This window comes from Rhinopithecus roxellana, chromosome 5 (genome assembly GCF_007565055.1).
Source record: "Rhinopithecus roxellana isolate Shanxi Qingling chromosome 5, ASM756505v1, whole genome shotgun sequence".
Lineage (NCBI taxonomy): Eukaryota > Metazoa > Chordata > Mammalia > Primates > Cercopithecidae > Rhinopithecus > Rhinopithecus roxellana.
The window spans coordinates 113,304,444-113,324,933 of NC_044553.1; the positions used below are offsets into that span (position 1 = coordinate 113,304,444).

The 20,490-nt window shown below is 42.5% G+C and overlaps 1 protein-coding gene across 1 annotated transcript; it reads left to right on the forward strand.

Moving 5' to 3' along the window:
• Positions 1-1,977: 1,977 nt before the first annotated feature.
• Positions 1,978-14,378, forward strand: MINAR1 (membrane integral NOTCH2 associated receptor 1). Its single transcript, XM_010377308.1, has 3 exons — positions 1,978-4,275; positions 8,957-9,211; positions 14,181-14,378. The coding sequence occupies exons 1-3, from the start codon at positions 1,978-1,980 to the stop codon at positions 14,376-14,378; spliced, it is 2,751 nt and encodes a 916-aa protein (XP_010375610.1).
• The last annotated feature ends 6,112 nt before the right edge of the window (positions 14,379-20,490 follow it).

Below are 20,490 nucleotides of genomic sequence, written 5' to 3' on the forward strand. Positions count from 1 at the left end.
AGGGTTTGTTTCCTTTTCCTTGCAAGAAAATGCAAACCACTGGTCTCTGCATATCCCTCCAGACATTCATGGGAGAAACTAGGCTAATGTTTATAGAAGCCTATTGGGAGTGGCTGCCTTCAGGATGGAGAGAAAGCTCATTACCTTGAGCTGCTAAAATTTAATCCAAAGAAAATATACCATTCCTCTAGAAAATCGGTTGGATACATGTGGACTGTGTTAGCTTTAAAATCAATAAATCAGTTATCAAAATACTAATTTTCTAAGCAGTATGCGACCAGGGAAATGAACACATTGTGTAATTTGACGTGTCTCTGTAAGTCTTAGAACCTGTATCTATGTTTATCAACCAAGGGCTTCACCTTCTCGAATGAAATTTTGTTAAATGTTTGGTTTGGTATTTTTAATTTGCCCATCCAAGATCTGTTAATGTACTGTTTTTGTTCAATTTCAAAGTAAAGTTTATTATTGTTTGGTGCTTACAAAATAACAAATGCTCATTGTAAAGAATTTTAGAAAAGATGGGAAATGATAAAAAAAAAAAAACCTATAAAAATAACAGTGGTTGAACAGAAAAGGGTGTGAGGGAACTTTCTGGGGCAATGGGAACATTTTAGTTCTTTATAGGGGCTTCGGTTTCTACACAGGCATACATAGTTGTTGAAACTTCAGCCAATGCACCCTTAAGATTTGTGCACTTCATTGTATGTACATTTTATATTAAAAGAAAATCTGTGAACAATTATTGAACTTGGGTTAATGATATATATGATGAAGTATTTGGAAGAAGTGTACAGATGTCTGCAATTTACTCTGAAGTGAATTTAAAAAAAAGAAAGTTTGATGATGAAAAAAAAGAAAGATCATATGGATAGATATGTAATAAAGCAAATAAAGTAAAATATTAATGGAGAATCCAGATGTTGGGTATATTAGTGTTCACTATAAAATTCTTTCAACTTTGCTATATATTTGATAACTTACATAATAAAGTATTAGGGAAGAGAGATTACTAATTCAGAAAAAAAATCCATATTTACAATCTAAACTTAACTACTATTAGCATCTTAGTGCACATTATTTTCTTTCATTTTTGTTTTCAAGAATGCATAATTTTATACAATTATGATCTTATACGGATTTATTTTCATATTTTTTCACTCCATATTATATCATAGTTTTGTTATGGAAAATCTTCATTATGTAATTTCTAAATTGAGTTATTATTTATGTGCAGTAAAACTTACACTTTCTAGTTTAGAGTCCTGTGTGTTTTGACAAATGCCTACAGTCATGTAACCACCACCACAACCAGGATGTAGAACAATTATATCATTTAGAAAAACTTCTCTGTGCCCCTTTGAGGTCCACCCCCCTCCTCACATCCTCACATCCAGCTCTTGGCAACTACTGATCTGTCTTCTAGAATGTCATTAAGATGGAATCGTTCAGTGGAGGATGTACCTTCTGACTCTGGCTTCTTCCACCCACACACAATGCATTCGAGATTCATCCATGTCCTTGCATGTACTCGTGGTTTATTCTTTTTTGCTGATGAGTAGTATTCCATTGTAAGAATGTACATTAATGTAGTTTTAATGTTTGTAAAAATTCATGGTGTATCATAACATGTTTATGTATTCACCTATTTGGATATTTAAGATGTTTTGCTTTCTCATTATTATAAGTGCCATCATAGTGAACACCTTTAAGCATAATTGTTATCATCGATCATTAAAGTAGATTCCCAGGAAGGGAATTACTAAATCGAATGTTATGAATATTTTTACTGTCCTTACTACATTTTTAATCATTAAAATGTTTTTCTTTGTATTTCTTTATACGGTTTATAAGAAGCTTGACTTCAAACTCCACTGGTGTTTTTAATCCTCTTTTCCTCCTCTCTTTCTCAATATTGCCACCACAGAACTGACCTGAAGTTTCAGTGTAGTCAGCGAGCTTTTCAAGTAATAAATCATGGAGACCAATCAGGAAACTTCCCTCTTCTTGGTGAAGATCTTGGAGGAACTGGACAGCAAGCAAAATACCGTTTCTTATCAGGACCTGTGCAAATCTCTCTGTGCCCGGTTTGATCTGTCGCAGCTTGCCAAACTGAGAAGTGTGCTCTTCTACACGGCTTGTCTCGATCCCAATTTTCCAGCCACTCTATTCAAAGACAAGATGAAATGCACTGTGAATAACCAGCAATCAAAGAAAATCATGGTGGCAGCAGATATTGTGACGATATTCAACCTGATCCAAATGAATGGTGGGGCAGCCAAGGAGAAGCTGCCTACGGGTCTCCAGAAGGTGCGCAAGAAGGAGACGTCCTTTGAATCATGCAGGTCGGACACAGAGATCTGCAATGCAGCCGAGTGTGAGCCCCTGAGCTGTGAGCTGAGTGAGAGGTCTTTCAGCCGGGGCTACCCCACCAGGCAGTCGTCCAAGTGCCGGAAGATGGACTGTAAGGACTGCCCGCAGTTTGTCCCTGCCTCTGAGCCTAACTTCCTGTTGGGAGTTAGCAAAGAGGTGAAAAACCGTGCTGCTTCCCTGGACAGGCTGCAGGCCCTGGCCCCATACTCTGTGACCAGCCCTCAGCCCTGTGAGATGCAGAGGACCTACTTCCCCATGAACATAGAAAATGAGTCCATTTCAGACCAGGACTCCCTACCCATCAACCAGAGCATCAAGGAGACCTTCATTTCCAATGAGGAGCCATTTGTGGTTCAGTCCTGTGTCCAGAAAAGGAATATCTTTAAAGAGGATTTTCACAATTTGATGGCGGTGTCCCCCGGTTTGGTTGGCCCCATCAGCAAAGCAGAGAATGAGCACGGGGAGCCCCAGAGTCGAAAGGAGCCCCACAAGCCACCCTTCTTCAACCACAGCTTTGAAATGCCCTATAACAGCCAGTACCTGAATCCGGTGTATTCCCCGGTTCCTGACAAAAGGCGAGCAAAGCATGAAAGCTTAGATGACCTTCAAGCCTCTACGTATTTTGGGCCCACTCCAGTGATGGGAACCCAAGAAGCCAGGCGCTATCCAGGGAGGCCCAACAAGCAGACTCCCTGGCCAGCCAAAAGCTGGAGCCTAAACACGGAGGAAGTTCCTGACTTTGAACGGTCCTTTTTCAATAGAAATCCCTCTGAGGAGAGGCTACGCTATCCAAATGCCAGTAGCCAGACTCCCAATTTCCCAGCCCCAGACAGGCGCCCGACTTACCTCCCGCCAAAGGATCAACAGCCAATTCTCCCCATTGCTTATGCGGCAAAACCAAACGGGCTCAAATCTAAAGAGATCTCCTCCCCTGTTGACTTGGGGAAGCATGAACCAGTCAAAAAGTTTAAAGACAAGAGCATTAACTGCACCAGTGGGCAGCTCAGCTCAGATACCAGTAGCGTGGGCACCCAGACTGAGCACGTGCTGGAGCCCAAGAAATGCAGAGACCTGTGCACCTCCAGTCAGGGCAAGTACAGTGACAGGCACACCATGAAGCACTCAGATGATGACTCAGAAATTGTCAGCGATGACATCAGTGACATTTTCCGATTTCTTGATGACATGAGCATCAGTGGCTCCACAGGAGTGATACAGTCGTCCTGCTACAACAGCACAGGGTCCTTGTCTCAGCTCCATAAGTCAGACTGCGATAGTTCCCCTGAGCACAACTTAACCAAAATTGCCAATGGGGTCCCCAATAGCAAGGGAGACAAGGGCAACCGGCTTGAAAACACCCACCACTCGGAAGAAGAACTGAAGACCAGTGTGTGCAAACTGGTGCTCAGGATCGGCGAAATCGAACGGAAGCTGGAATCCCTGTCGGGTGTTCGTGAGGAAATCTCCCAGGTCTTGGGCAAACTAAATAAATTGGACCAGAAAATGCAACAGCCTGAGAAGGTGAGTGTGCAGATAGATCTGAACTCCTTGACAAGCGAGGTTCCGTCTGATGACAGTGCCTCTCCCCGGATGTTCCGTGCACACAGTGGCTCCCATGGACCAAAACTGGAGAACAACCCTGACTGGTGCTGCTCTGATGCTAGTGGGAGCAACAGCGAGAGCCTGCGGGTCAAGGCCTTAAAAAAAAGCCTCTTCACCAGGCCATCCTCTAGATCCCTAACAGAGGAGAACAGTGCCACGGAGTCCAAAATCGCCAGCATCTCCAACTCGCCCAGAGACTGGCGCACCATCACTTACACCAACCGTGTGGGCCTCAATGAGGAGGAGATAAAAGACACAGGCCCAGGAGATAATAAAGACTGGCATCGGAAATCTAAAGAGGTAATTTAAATTTAAGTTCACAAAATCAGGCACCAGCTTCATCATAGCCCTGGCACATTTCAAAGCCTTGAACATGGCATTAAACAGGCAAGAGGCCTGTCCTCTGTGTGCCAATTATCCTTCCAGGTTTGGCAGGCTTTTCACATTGGAATAGAGAGGACAACATAGGCAGGTCGTGTGTTCCACCAGGTTGTCCGTCAGCTAGGAGGAGCACATGCTGTGATGTTGCCGACAGCAGGACATAGGGTTGGGATTCATGGGACAGGTGGTGTGAGAACAGATTTTCATAGAATGGGGAATGTGTCAGCCCAGGCAAGCATCACCAAGGGTATCTTCCTGTCCTTTCTGAAATAGCAGGATGCAGGTCGGGTACACGAGGAAGAATGCTGAAAAGGGTGCTAGCTAATACATCCCTTTCATGGACTTCATTGCATATGTGATGTTCCTTTTTAAGCATGAGTTGTTTTTCATTATAAAATAAATTGATGGTTAGGAAGTAAAATGATAACTAGGATCATGAGGTCAGGAGTTCGAGACCAGCCTGGCCATATGTTGAAACCCCATCTCTACTAAAAATGTAAAAAAGTTAGCTGGGTGTGGTGACACGAGCCTGTAGTCCCAGCTACTCAGGAGGCCGAGGCAGGAGAATTGCTTGAACCCAGGAGGCGGAGGTTGCAGTGAGCCGAGATCACGCATTGCACTCCAGCCTGGGCAACGGAGCAAGACTGTCTCAAAAAAAGACAGCAATTCTTAATCTGGTATCTTCTTTTCCTTTTTAGTTTTTTTCTCTACACTGTTGCTTGTTGGAGGCTCTTTCACATAAGCTCAGTTCTTTTGCATGTTTATAGCAGACTTCACTTCCTCAGTCCTAGAATCATTGTATACACATACACTTGAATCCTTTCTTTCTCTCACCCCCTGCAGTACGGATGATTTGTTTCTGTGGGACCTGTGGCCGATTCTGTTCATTCTAACTGGGTTATAGTAACCCCTTTCTGGCCAAGGTGATACAACTTCAGTGTATTGCTTGTCTCCATTCCATGTCCTGCTTCTAGAAGGTCAGTGGACAGACAAGTCCCTGCTCCTGAGGTCTCCAAGGTTTGTGTTGTCAGAGAGTGAGAGTGGTGTGGGCTACAGACATTCAAAGCCAGGGAGGAGGCTGAGCTCCTTAAATGGTGCTGAAAAGGAAAAGCTTGGAAAACTGGATTTTAAGGAAATGTTCAGCGTCCAAAGAGGGGAGGGAGTAGAAGAAGCCTTTTTTTTTTTTCTGATTTTAAAGAAACCTCTGGTGTCTGCTGGTTACCACTCTGCCCTTATGGAGTGGCTTACCACGTTTGGTGCTGGAGAGGATCCAGAATTTGATATGTGCTGCCATGCTGGGCACAAGACACCCACGTCCAGTGCTCTGCTCGGGTTCTATTGTCACTGTCTCTTAGCTGCCAGGGTCTGGCCAGGTTTCTGGTGCTTTGGGTTTCAGATATCATTGAACAGTGACCATTTAGAGAACTCAAATGGTTAGGTGCTTCTGTAGAAATATCAGGTTAAACTGAACTAGCCATGCCTCCCATCTATCAAATGTCAAAGCTTCACAAAGCCAGCAGGAATGAGCAGTCACAAGCTTGAGTTGGATCCGCTCGATAGGCCTAACACAAAGTTGCTAATGCTGGAGATGCATTCTCTTTATTTTGTCCCCTTCTGCAACCTCATTTCTCCTTCCTGGCTTGTGGCTCTCACCATCTTTGAGGTGGTGATTCCCATGGTAGTGACCAGACCCAGCCCACCTTTGGAGGTTTGGTTGTATATGTCAAACTGCTAAAGGCCAGTTTCCCTAAATGTCTTGTCTACATGTCAAAATCTACAGTTCCCAAAGCAGGCTTTTCTGTTCCTTTAAAACCAGTGTTCCCTCTCACTATTTCCATTCTGGGAGAGGTGAGCATGGGGTCAGCATTGTAGCAATCCTCCAAACTGAAGAAGCCCCTTTGGTCCCTCTTGTTGGGCTCACTTTGTCCAGCATAGCTACCAGACCCTATGGATTTGCGTTCTGTCATTTACACTTCTACCTTGAGTCAAGGTTCTTCCCCTACTGGGGATGCTTGGGCACATTGTCCACCTTCCATCTCATCTCATGAGCCACTGCTGCATTCACTTTCCTAAAATGCCACTCTCTGTGGTTGCACAGGGTCCCCTATTCCCCACTGTTCTCTGACTCTCCTTTGCCTCCGCAAAGAGTTGCAAACTTCTTAGTCAGGCCTTCACAACCCTATGAATTTCATGTACCTTTTCTCAACCAGAAGGCTCTGTTATACCTTGACTGGACCCTGCTCTACCTTGATGAGTCTTCCTGTTTTTCCTCAAAATAGCCATGCTCATTCATTTGGCCCATTCAGTAAACACTAATTGAGCACCTATGATGGCCAGGTCCTATTTCACTGTCAAATTTTTCTTCATATGAATCCTCCACCAAGACTCTCTGGTCCACCTCCCCCATACTGATCTAAGTCCTATGTTCCCCTCGAGGCCCCTTACTTCATAAGTCTCCGTAAGCTTTCCTAGGGCTTATTGCTGGTCTCCAGCCCTTATTTCTGTTTGTTCAGACATAGTGGATGCAAACTTTTTTTGAAAATACGTATTATGTATATATATTGACTGCCCAGTACGAACACAAACTCAGTGATACAAACAGGCATAGGCAGCAATGAAACTTTCCGTCTTAGAAGTGAAAACAGTTTCAAATCCTGGCTCTGCCTCTTACCAGCTGTCTGACGTTGGGTCAGTCTCTTAACCTCTCTGACCTGAGTTTCCACATCCATACTAGGGATAATAATAGTTACATCCTCAGAATTTTAATGAGAAGATGAAATGAAGACAATGCATGTTTAGCACTGAGCAGAGTGGTGGACACATAGCCCTTGGTTAATTGCAATTATGCCTGCAATGGCTGCCATCATAGTTATTATTATCACCATCTACCCTTCCTCCCAGCTTGGTGCAGACTCTGCGTGTAATAGGAGCTCTCTGAGTGTTGGGTGGTGGTGATGAGCAAAAACTGGTGAAGTCTCTTAGAAGATACTTGGCTTTGATGAGTTAGAAAATAAGGGGGAACCTCATTTTCTTGTGTGGATTTATCCTGTGTTCTCTGTGTCAGTGTCAGCAGTCTTGATGGTCTGGAATAGCCAAATGTTATGCTCTATTTGGGTAAAAGCCAATGGGTTGGGTTTGCTGGTAGGTGGAGATGTGTTTCCAGTCGCCATGCAGGTGTAGGATGCACATACTCACACAGGTACACACATACACCACGTGTGCTTCCAACCCCTATGCAAATGTATGACCCACACACTCACACACATACACACATACACCACGTGTGCTTCCAGCCCCTATGCAAGTGTATGATCCACACACTCAAACACACATACACACATATGCCACGTGTGCTTCTAGCCCCTATGTAATATGATCCACACACTCACACACATACACACATACACCACGTGTGCTTCCAGCCCCTATGCAAGTGTATAAGCCACACAGTCACACACATACACCACATGTGCCCACTACGTTCTTGCACATCAACTCTCATCACATCACACCTAAACATTCTCCTTCTCTTCCTTCTGTACACACACCTTGACTCACATTCTTCTTTTTTCCTTTTTCTCTTGCTATTACTGAGATACACAACTTCTTTGCTCTCTGTTCCATATACATGACTACATATAATTGGCCTCTAACCCTTTGATGAATATTCATGGAGTGTCTTCTACTTGGTGGTATTATCTTGCTGGAGAAGGGGATTAAAAGGTGAACAAAACGATCCCTTGCCTTCAAGGAACTCATAGTTTAGCAGAGGAGCCAGACGGGCAAACAGGTGGTTATAGTTCAAAGGCACAAATGCTGGCCAAGGGTCTGGACAGAGTCCTAAGACGTCACAGAAATGAGCACCGACCTAGTCTTAGGACAGGTATACTGAGAGCAGGAACCTTTGGGTTGCATTTCAGTGACTCAGAATATAAATTATTGCCACCTGTTTTAGGCACCTTCCTACCTCCACACTGCTGCCCAGACTGCTCTCTTATTCTGAAGGCCATATCCCTTCTGACAGGGGCCCATCTGCTGCCTGGGAAAATCAGTAGAGGCTCTCAACACGTGCTTTCTGACTCAGCTTCTTCCTTCCAAAGAAGCAGTGTAGCATCAGGGTTTTCAGCGAGTTCCTTGAGGAAAGGACCCGTATCTTTTACTCATCTGTACCCCGTGCAAAACGGTAAAAGAAAGAGGGGCATTAATATCAGTAGTTAAAGACTCTCTAAAGCCAGATGATCAGGTTTAAATCCTAGCTCCACCCCTTACTAGCTGTGTGCCTGGGGCAAGTTACTGAGTCTGGGCTCCGTTTTCCTACCTGTACGATGGGGATTCGCAATGGTAGTGATGGCGTAAAGATTCTATTAAATAACCTTTTTCTGGCACAGAAATGTTAGTTTATATTAGTAACATTATGATCATAAGCTTTTCCTAGACAATTTCCCCCAACATGGCTATGTTTTCACACTTTCAATTTGCTTGGAAGTAACTGTACTTTGCTACCTGGATGTCTACAAGAAAGCTGCTGGCTGCTCAATTGCACTGTGAAATCCAAGGGCATCTTTGCCACTTGTCTGGACTTCTTTGTGCCCCTCTGCAGGCAGACAGGCAGTACGACATTCCCCCACAGCACCGACTGCCCAAGCAGCCCAAAGACGGCTTTCTGGTGGAGCAGGTGTTCAGCCCTCACCCCTACCCTGCCTCCCTCAAGGCCCACATGAAGAGCAACCCACTGTACACTGACATGCGGCTGACTGAGTTGGCCGAGGTGAAGCGGGGCCAAACTTCTTGGACCATTGAGGAGTATGCACGGAATGCGAGCGACAAGGGCAAGCTGACAGCCCTGGACCTGCAGGTGAGCCTCTCACTGTCCCTGGGTGGGGGGAAGCCTATCTGTGCCCTGGCAAATGCAGGAATGGATCACGGACGGCTTAGACCAACCAGCCCACTTCCATACCCTCCAACTCCCTGGGCCCCCAACATGGAATTCAGAACTTTAATAAATCATAGAGCAGAAGAGACTTTTAACAAGGGGATCATTATTTTGCTTATTTGTAAACATTTAGCGGTAGGAATGCTTGATTTATTTATGTATTTTTTATCGGCCATCTGATTTGCTAATGATACATTTATGACTCTGTACCAAGTGCAGATTCTAATATTTGCTCACAAGACCTGAGCCAAACTGTTTAATGAAATACAAGCTGATTTCTCCTTCCATATGTAGCACGTGGGATAAGCATATTTGTGGGAGCCAAGCTATGGATTATGTTTCCATACGGAGCAGCCCCAGGTAAGAGCCATCCCCAGAAGCTCTGTGAATGCAGTTGTGGCTGGAGGGCATGTTTTTTGTTCACCCACAGGACAGGGCTGGGTTTTGGCCACACTTTTATTTTGGTGGGCAGCTCTGCCTGGTTCCATTCACACTGGGTTGATCTATGTCTCCAGATCACCACAGGAACAAAGGAAGCACCCTGTCCCCAACTGTGCACTTAGCTTTGTAGGCAGCCAGGCCATAGCACCAGGGGTGCCCGTTCCGCCCAGGTCCCGGAATGACCATGCACGTGAAGCACAGTTGGTGAGAGCTGCCTGTGGAGATCAGTATGGCAAGGCTTCCCTGAAGTGGCCTTGCTCTAGAACAAAGAGAGCTGTGGGAGGTACAGTGTGGTGGAGAGAAAACACCATGTTCTGGCAGCACTGGGTTTTCATCCCGGACTCCTTCGCTGTGTGGCCAGAAGCATTCACTCCATCTGATTGAGGTTCAGCCCCTCCACCTGTTAAATGGACATAATAATATCGAGCTTGTGAATCATTGTAAGAATTAAAAATAATATATTTAAAGTACCTGGCATCAAGTAGGCACTGAAAAAGAAGGCCCTTGGGGGCTGGTCAATGATGCTGAAATCAATCAACTTTGCATAGTGCTTTCTACAGTCTCTCAGTCCCAGGCACAGTGGCCTGTGAGGCAGGAATTGTTATGACCATCTTCAGTTTACAAATGAGGAAATCAAGGCCCCGGGAAGCTCAATAATTTGCCCCAGGTCAGACAAGTCTAAATTCATACTGGACCATCTGGCAATAAGTCTCATGTTCTTTCTCTTCTACAACTTCCTTGCCATTCATTTTGCTATTGTTAAGAGTTTAGTGGAGTTTCATGTTGTTAAAAAAAAAAAATGATTGCAATGACATTTGTTTGTCTTGGGCCCTAAATGACAGCAATTATGGGAAGGGGCAGCTCTGGCCAGACCCTGACAGTGAGTGTTGTGGGGGCATCAGGAGCAACCCTGAGCCCCTCCTCACCCCTCTTACCTCATGCATTTTACATTCCCACTTGTACTGCACACCCCTTGACCCTTCAGGTCAATCCCTCTTCTGTCAACTTCCTGTGGGCAAGGAGGCTAGAGAGAGATTTGATTCTCCCTCCAGTAGGTCCCTGTGCAGCTCTGCTATGGGCGTCATACCTCGATCTGTGGGAATTAGAATACCAAGAGCAGCTGGGGGTCAGAAAGGACCTGGAGGTGTGAATGGCTCAAGCAACGGAATAATCAGTATTTCACCAGTATCACTGGATGACTTTGAAAGAGTTTGATTAATTAGGTGAGTCGTAGACTGAGAAACATCTTTGCAAAGCTTGCAGGGAGGGAGCTGGAAGATTTTCCCCCTACAGATATGTGAGCTTTTAGTGCACCAATGTTTATAAGCACAAAGATAAAATTATAAAAATTAAAAACAGATATTTGGATTATAGAGCTTTAGGTGACATTACTTAAAAGTGCAAAGGAGAGAGTATCCAGTTGCATAAAATATGAGGAAGTAGAGAGTTCAATAGCTGTATGAGGGTGTTTACAGCAAAAAAGAGCCAACCTTGAGAGCTTGGTGAAGGCAGCAAGTACCACCTTTTTTCTTTTCATCTCTTTGCAGATACCCGGGTACAGTCTTAGGGCAGTGTTGGTGTCTGGACAATCTTCCCGGAGCTCCTTTGTGTTGAGATGTACATTCGCCATCAGTGGTTCCCACTTGAGGGCATAGGCACAGGTGCAAACCCTGTTCTTCTTTCCAGTGTTTGCCAGGGCTAATTAATAACTGCATACATTCGCCTGTGTCCCTTGAAACCTCAGTATTACCTCTCTTCTACCTGATGCGATTACAGCTTAGAGTTATTGAAAAAACTAATTAAAAATAGTTTATTCCACACACTGAATCCCAGCCCATAATAGTGTATATAGCTATGAAAGGAAGCCAGTTTCCTTCTATCTGAGCCGGAGGGAATAAAGCACAAAATCTGATGTGTTATTTACACACTGTTTGGCTTCTGGGCCAGCCCTAGGATGACTGAGAAGAGCAGGTTGTTTTACCCATAGTGTGCTGAGCCTGACTTCCAGGTGCCAGGGTATGGAGGGCTGCTGGTCTGACCCTCCACCAGCTCCCAGCCTTTAGGGGCACATTACCCACTTCTGCAGACCAGTCTTCCAGCAAAATATGCCCATCTTGGGTCCATCTCTCCTTTCTTTAGTGTCTGTTAAATTGCTGAAGGACTTTCATGTTTTCATACCAAGGAGAGCAGACTGGTCCCAAGGGCCTGTGGCAGGCAGAGCTTTGGCGGCTCAAGCAGGAGGAGGAGGCAGTCCAACAATCAGGCCTCGGCAGCAGTGGAACTGCTCTGGGAAGCTCAGGGAAGAGACTCCTGGGGTTCTAGCAGAGGATGCTGTAGCAGGAGTTTCTTGCAAAGGCTGAAGGGTTGGACAGAGCACCCTGTACAATAAGGACTTTTCCCACATTGAGAGTGTCTTGGTTTCTATTTTGGGTGCCCTGAGTGTCCAGGACCACCTTCCAGCCTTCCACGTAACTTGAGAAATTAAATAGCAGTCTCAACATTTTGCCTTGGTGAGGGAAGGGACCAGGAAGATTTTCTGTGATGCCTAGATCCCCTTCTCTTTCCATTGTACAGTGTCGTATAGCATGTCTTAGAACAGGGGCTGGCAAACTTTCTTTGTAAAGGAACAGATAGTAAATCCTTTAGGCCTTGTGGGCCTTATAATCTCTCACAACTGCTCAACTCGGCCATTGTAGCACGAAAACAGCTATAGACAATTTGGAAACAAATAGGAGTGGTTGTGTTTCCATAAATCTTTATTTTTGGACACTGAGATTTGCATTTCATATAATTTTCACTTGTCATAAAATATTATTATTTTGATTTTTTTTCAACCATTTAAAAATGGAAAAAATCACTCTTAGTTCAAGGGTTGTAAAAAGACAGGTGGCAGGTGAGATATGGCCTGCAGGCCATAGTGTGCTTAGCTGTGTGCTAGATGACTGTGAGCAACAGGTAGATAATCAAGCCTGGGGGAGCAGGGCCTGCGGGTTGTCAGTGTCCTGGCAGCAGGCTGGTGGCGTGCTCAAAGGGGTAGTTAAGGAGGGGACTCTTTACAAAAGCTGGTGAAGCACCCAGAGACCAGCACCAGTAGGAAGCTGTTGCCACCCTTGGATCTGAAGGGCCAAGGGAAAGGGGCTGTTTCTGAAATTCACTGAGACCCACAGCTCTGACAGCAGGTGTCCAATAGGAGCTGGGCCACTGACAAACTGCAGCCCAGCCAGGAGGGAGCTGGGGGAATAAATACCTCAATCTCTCTTTCTTCTTGTCTTCATTGGTTGAAACCCCATGGGAGCTTGAAGGCAGGGGAGTCCCCATGACGTGTCCATGTAGTTTATATTCCTAGGGGCACAGAGCAAGATGGAAAAAAAACAGAATGAATCTAGAAGGTCAGGCAGAGAATTACTATCATGCATTAGAATCATCACTGTTCCATCAATAAATGGTACAACTGAGTTTTTTAAAACCTTGAAAGGTTTGTTTTTTGGACCTCTGTTTGTATATGTGTATGAATAATTTTTAATGTGCCCATGTTTATGAGCATAAAACAATCTAAGAAAATCTTCAAAATAGATATTTTGTTTACATTTCAAAGACTTAAATGGCCTCACTTGGAATTGCAATGTGTTGTTGCTTTTATGTGACATATTATTAAATGCTTGCCATAAAATGAGAACACTGCCTTTCTTCATGGAAATAGATTTTAACTGTCAACGTGGAATAGGATTCACAGGCAATACAGGTTAAATATGGTATTTCTCCTGATGATAGTTGATTAATCTTGGGGAGATCAGCAGACAGATGTCAGTGGGGGCTCTCTCTTGGGGGAAGCTGTACCAAGTCTGGATCCATTGCCAAGGCAGGTCTGGGGTGGGAACAGTCTGCTATGGGGTCAGTAGACCTTGACTTTGAGCAGTGGCATGACCTGCTCAGATAAATGGTTGAAGTTGAAATATTTTATATTTTATTTGAACTGCTCATCTTGGAGGTTCCTTTGATTTTTCAGTAGAAGCTTTTCAGAGTGCTATGATGGCCTTGTTTCAAGCAGATCTGTTCATAGAGCCTGTTGGAAGAAAGCATTTTTCAGTGACTTTCCTTGTTTCCCTTGCAGAGGGGCCTGCCTGTTCTTGGTTGCATGCCCTTGAAGTTTAGAGTCTTGCTCATCTCAGCCCCATTTTGCTTGCTTACAGATGAAAGACCCTTGGGTTTCTCTGTGTCAAAACCAACACGACATTTTTAGTGAGGGAGGGGCCCATGCAATCTGTGATATGTGGGATGAGCCTGTGGTAGCCCGCCTCAGGCAAGGGGCTGGTGGGGCAGTGTTATGCAACACAGTCTCTAACTCCCAGCTGCAGACAACTTAAGTGCTTCAGGAATGATGACGGTCAGGATGTCTTTGACCTGATTTCAAGTATTCACTGTATTTCTAACATCTTCTCTTCGCTTTTAGACCCAAGAATCTTTAAACCCAAACAATTTAGAGTACTGGATGGAAGACATTTATACTCCAGGATACGATTCATTACTAAAACGTAAAGAAGCTGAATTCAGACGAGCCAAGGTCTGCAAGATAGCTGCTCTGATCGCTGCTGCGGCATGCACCGTCATCCTCGTTATTGTCGTGCCCATCTGCACAATGAAATCATGAGCTAAGAATGCAACCTTACGTACAGCTTATGACTACCGATGTTGTCGTCTGTATTTTAGAATCTTGCAGCAGTGAGACAACAATTTATTGAAATAGAGATGAAATCATGGAGGCAGTTCTACAAATATTGAATGAAGGTGGTTTTCAGAAAGTATCCTAAATCTACCTACCTGTTAGCTTTGACTCAATTACACTCTGATGCATTTTTAGAAGTGCAATATCTTTTCCTACCAAAAGAACATAATGGACTATCAATAAATACAAATTGAATATTCCAACCAAAAAAAAAAAAAAAAGGAAGATTAACTGGGTTCTTTCCATTTTGATGATGTTTCATGGTGGGGAATAAGTTATACAGAAGATATTTAATACATGCCTCTTTAGAAGAAACTAAGGGAAGTAGCAACATAAGAAGAAAAGAGGGTGGGTTCTCTTTTCCATAAAGTTCTTAGACCATTGCTGGTGAAGTAACAGGGTGTGCGTCCCTAAAGGGTATTACTTCTCTGTCGACTTTTATCAAGGGCTACTGACGTTTCATTCTTGCCCTTTTGTCATCAACAAGACAGAATGTCTGCATCACTGCAGATCTTCATGGAAACATTCTGGACCTTCTTCCTTGCACTTGGAGTAAGAAGGAGCTGGACTACCAAGTCAGGCGTGGAATGAAGTATGCTCAGACTGCATGATGGGCCAAGGTATTCAGGCCAGGAGACCTTCCCGTCCTCAATCCAAAGTGTAGGGGAGCTGTTTGCTAACGATGTAAGGTCAGTATTTGAAAATCATGGCCATTCCAAAGGATCTCCTGTTCTTGCTTTGGTGTGTGGCTCTATTCCTTGATTTTCTATCTCCTGGTGGTACCAGATGCTCTGCCTCTCATACATGAGTTGAAGAGTTTGGAACTTGTCCTTGTGCCTTGAAGAGTAGAGACAATGGCTTAACATTGACATTCTATCTGTAAACCATGGTTTTCATGCACCACTAATATCTGCCATTTTCAATGGCTTTAAAAAGATTTTGAAAGCTTGTTCAATAATATAATAATAATAAAGGCACTGAGGTCTTCTCAGTTACCCCAACACCTACTGCAGAGTTTTGAATACTTGTCAGCAGTGCAAAAAATATTATCTATTTAACCACTTATCTATATGTCTATCTAAATACCTGATTTTCATTTATTGTCTTCTCTGTTAAATAACCTGAGAGCGAGGTTTCTTTAGTGTAAAAGAAGCTGTTGTAATTTCATCCAAATTTGATCTGTCTCCACCTGCTGAATGGTGCTTTGCCAATAATGGAACAGAAAGAATCCCTATCAGCATCTGATTCCAGTGTGTTGTTACAGGTTAAAGAAAAAAGGATTGACAGAAACTAGCTACCTTATATATATATTTTTGATAACAAGGTGGGATATAAATAGATTTTGGTAGCAAGTGTAATCACTCTGTATGATATAATAAATTTCTAAAAGAGAGATTTGAGAGCATCTCAAATTTTAAAGCAATAGGAGTCTAGCATCCATTCTGAAAAATCCCAAATAATGCTTAGCTTGCTGTGTCTAATTCTGTTGTTCACCATTAAGGGGTAGACAGTTAATTTTATTATGTTAACAAGTGAGGGATGAATGTTTTCATCTGTAGTAAACCTTTATTTTTAGAAGTCTTCATGTTATCTATTTGTATTATCATGTTTATGTATGGATTTTCAATTTCAGTGACTGAAAACTTAAGCCTTAGTATGAAAAACTGAGGATTTATAATTGAAAATGAAAAAAATATGTATATGTTACTATCTGTCATCAGAATTATACTCTTTGGTGCTCTGTTTTCAATGGGGCATATTACATAAGTTGTTTCTTTCACCCCAAAGAGACTACTAGGTTACCACTCTGGGCATTGCCTTTCCACCTAATCCCTCAACCAGTAAGACTCTGTACCACATTCTAGCCCCACTATTCTCCTCTTTATCACAGATTAAGTGCCAGAGCATCAGAGATAGTAGCTCCCAACCTCTTGCTCTGGATTTGCAGAAGAATGGAGATGTACTTACCCAGAATAAGAAAAATCTAGTCAAATCCACCCCAAATCTTCCATTTGACAGGTAGGACCATAGAGGCTGGACCAAACCACTTTTTCCACTGCCCTTGGCTGAATCTATTCCTAGTGGACCCCGTCTGGGCATATCCCTAGCTACCTTGGGAGGGCATGACTATAAGTCACACCTCAGGCTTGAAAATGAAAGGATTCTGTAGAATATTCTTCTATACTTTCCATAGCTGGAGAGGTAGTCAGAGAAATTCAGTCTTGCTCTGAGTCCAGAGTCGCTTTAAGGAGCTTTAAAATTCAACTCAACATTGTTGTCGAATAATGGCAACATCTAGACCTGGTAATAATCCAGGAAATTGGACAATGGAGGCCAAAAGTAAGGTGGGTTTCTCTGGAAAGGGGTCATCCTCAGCCTGATAATACCAAATCTGATGTTGAGGTTATGAATCATTACCATGGCTTGGAGCTACTGGATGCTTGGGGTCTTGGGATAGATAGAAGGTAAAGTTCACAGTTGGAGCCTTTCTTGCCATTGACCCCAAGCTCACCCCAGCCTTCCTTCCCTGACCCTGAGACTCACCCTATCTCCTCTATTCTGTGAGTTTGCAGAATGAGCAAGACAGAGTTTGGCTAGGAGGAAACATCTATCCATCCCTCTAATCTTTGCCCATCACCTCCTGTTGCAATGAGCTCCCCAGAGGTGACATACGGACGGGCCTCTCTACTGTACTGGGTGCCATCTCCCACCATACTCTGGCATTTTTATATAAAGGGTAATTTCTTGTACCTGAGTCTAAAATTACATTATCAAAATTCACTTCATTTTTCCTGCATTTTAAAAGTAATAAAATGTTATTATTTAAGAGATTAGTTTGAAATTAAATATCCTTAACCAATGATTAAATTCATAATCATTTCATCTTCTAATCTGAATTTGTTTTGAACACAGCCTTGCAGAAAAGCAAAAAATATTTTCCCGCTCATATTTTTCAGAAATTTTACACCAGTATCCCCTTCATTAAACTGCAAATACAGTAAGGTAAATCATACGTACATCATCCATTACTAGCTGATCATAAATTGTTAGTATTTTAAGGCATGCAATTATGTGATTGATATCTGCAAGGCTAGTTTAATAGACGTGCTAAATATCACTGTTCTGAATATCTGTGCCATAGTTCTGATACCCTTATTGGAATCAAGGCAGTGCTGTTTTTGTTTACAGGTTATCAAGATAAGAGCAGTGACATCACATTTGTTGGTTCTTTTTCTTAATAGAAAAAACAAAACAGAAGAAGCTCTGCCAACAGTAAAAGATTCTGTTAAGTGGTATAAAAGTTTGTGAATGTTGAAATTCAACATGCTTCATATTATAACCAATCTGCAAGAATATTGTGGTCAATTGTGTGAATACCAAATCAGTATATACTGTATATTGTACTATGAAAATTTGTATTTAAAGGCAAAAATACGAATAATTGTTCATATAATTGGGGAAAAGGGTATTAAAATATTTATTAAGTAACAATGAGAAATGCAACAAACTTCCTTATTTATGCCTTATGAATAAAAGAGTGTGGAATGTAAGGTGAAATTTTATGTGCAAGATCCTGAAGGAATGGGTATTCTTGAAGGCAGGGACTGTGTCTTTTCTATGTTTGTTCTGTACAGCTCTCAGCACACTCTTGGTGCTTGATAAATGTTATATAATACCAATAACTAAGCACATTTTTAGATCTTTTTTCAAATGGCGTGTGTAAAATTTGGTTAATGTACAATGATTGGTTTGAAGCTATCATGTAAAATTGGCCTCTCCAAATATAATCAAAAATAAACTGAAGAAAATATAAAATATCTTGCCATGAGATTTTATTTTATGCATAAATTATAAGTGTTCGTTTTATGTAAGGATCATGTGTCCAGCTTGATGACTTCTCACAACTTGAACAGTTTCACAAATTGAACATGTAATCAGCACCTAGAGTAAAAATGTCTCAGAACATTTAAACATCCCAGAAGCCTCCCTCATGCCCCTTCCAGTTAAAATCCTGAAAAGACAAACCACCATCCTGACTTCTGAGGCTGATAGTTGTGCCTGTTTTTGAGCTTTATGTAAAAGTAATTGTGCAGTATCTACTCTTTTGTGTCTGTCTGCACTGTTTCAGCAGGATGTTTGTGAGAGATGTTCATTTTGTTCTGTGTGGTTGCAGTTTTCTCATTCTTATTTCACTAACTCATTATGAATGTACTACAGTTTATTTTTCCTTTCTACCATTGAATGGGCATTCAGGTAGCTTCCAATTTGGGCTATGAATATTCTTGCATATATCTTTTTTAAAAATTTGAGACGGAGTCTCACTCGGTCACCAGGCTGGAGTGCAGTGGCGTGATCTCGGATCACTGCAACCTCCACCTCCTGGGTCAGGTGATTCTCCTGCCTTGGCCTCCTGAGCAGCTGGGACTACAGGTGCACGCCACCATGCCCAGCTAATTTTTGTATTTTTAGTAGAGACAGGGTTTCACCATGTTGGCCAGGATGATCTTGATCTCTTGACCTTGTGATCCGCCTGCCTCGGCCTCCCAAAGTGTTGGGATTACAGGCATGAGCCACCACACCCGGCCTCTTATATATATCTTTTAGTGAACATACGCATGCATTTCCGTAATGCATATCCCTAGGAGTAAAACTGCTGGGTCATGAGATATGCCTACACACTGCTTTAACAGATACTGCCAGCAACTTTTTAAACATGGTGCTACCAACACACACGTTCAACAGAAGCATTTATGGGGGTTCCAGCTTCTTTACATCCTACTCAACAATTGGTATCATCTGTCTTTCATTTTAGCCATTCCACTCACTGTGTGTATAGTGTTATCTCATTGTGTTTTTGATTTGTATTTCCCTGATGACTAATGAGATTTGCTATCTTTGCGTATGTTTATTGGCCATTTGGATATTCTATTTTGTGAAGTACTTGTTTATGTTTTTGCCCAGTTTCCGACTGGGTTTGTGTCTTTTTCTTACTGATTTGTGGACATCCTTTATTTATTATGGAAATGTGTTCTCTGTTAGATAAATATTGGAAATATTACTTTCCATTCTGTGAGCTGTGGTTTTTGCTTTCTTGATGTTTGTGTCTTTTTGATGAATGAAAGTTATTTATTTATTTATTTATTTTGTTTGTTTGTTTGTTTGTTTGTTGAGATAGGGTCTCACTTGCTCACTCAGGCTGGAGTGCAGTGAGTATGATTCTTGGCCCACTGCAACTTCTGCCTCTCAGGCTCAAGCCATACTCCCACCTCAGCCTCCTAAGTAGCTGGGATTACAGGTGTGTGTTACCATGTGTGGCTAATTTTTTTGTTTGTTTGTTTTGTGTTTTTTGTAGAGACGAATTCTCACTATGTTGCCCAGAATGGTCTTGAATTCCAGAGCTCAAGGGATCCGCCCACCTTGGCCTCTCAAAGTGCTGGGATTACAGCACTTTGGGAGGCTACTGTGAGCCATTACATTTGGCTAATGAATAAAGGTTCTTAATTTAATATAGAAATTTATTATTTTTCCCAATATGATTTGGAATTTGGGATCTATTAAAAAATCTTTTCATACTACAAGGTCATGAAGATGGAAGATGCTCTATGTTTCTTCTAGAAACTTTATTGTTTTTCATAGTGAAACCTGTACTTCTAGAATTGATAGCTGTAACTTGTGTGAAGTAGGGGGTGAAGGTATGTTTATTTTCCCGTTTTGATATCCATTGATCAGCACCATTCATTACAAAGATAATTTTTTCCCCTTTGGCATAAAGCTGCTGAAAGTCTTTGTGGTTTCCTGGGCTTTTTATTCTTCTCCTTTGGTCCGTTCATTTTTTTTCTTGTATAAGCATATCAACATAGTTTTTCTATCCTAGTCATATTAAGGCATTCCTCAACAATGAAATAAATGAATAATAGCTTACTTGGGCAGAAGCCTTGGCACATTTCTTGCTTATGAAATCATATCATGGCAGATGTTGAAGAAAGAATGTGTCCAGCTCCTTTTATCCCATCTACTATTCACAAATGTCACTGGT

Excerpts from the sequence above, each read along its gene's own strand:
- MINAR1 (XM_010377308.1), top strand. The coding sequence starts at position 1,978 with ATGGAGACCAATCAGGAAACTTCCCTCTTCTTGGTGAAGATCTTGGAG. Across the intron at positions 4,276-8,956 it reads GGCATCGGAAATCTAAAGAG|GCAGACAGGCAGTACGACAT; the intron begins GTAATTTAAATT and ends GCCCCTCTGCAG. Across the intron at positions 9,212-14,180 it reads TGACAGCCCTGGACCTGCAG|ACCCAAGAATCTTTAAACCC; the intron begins GTGAGCCTCTCA and ends CTTCGCTTTTAG.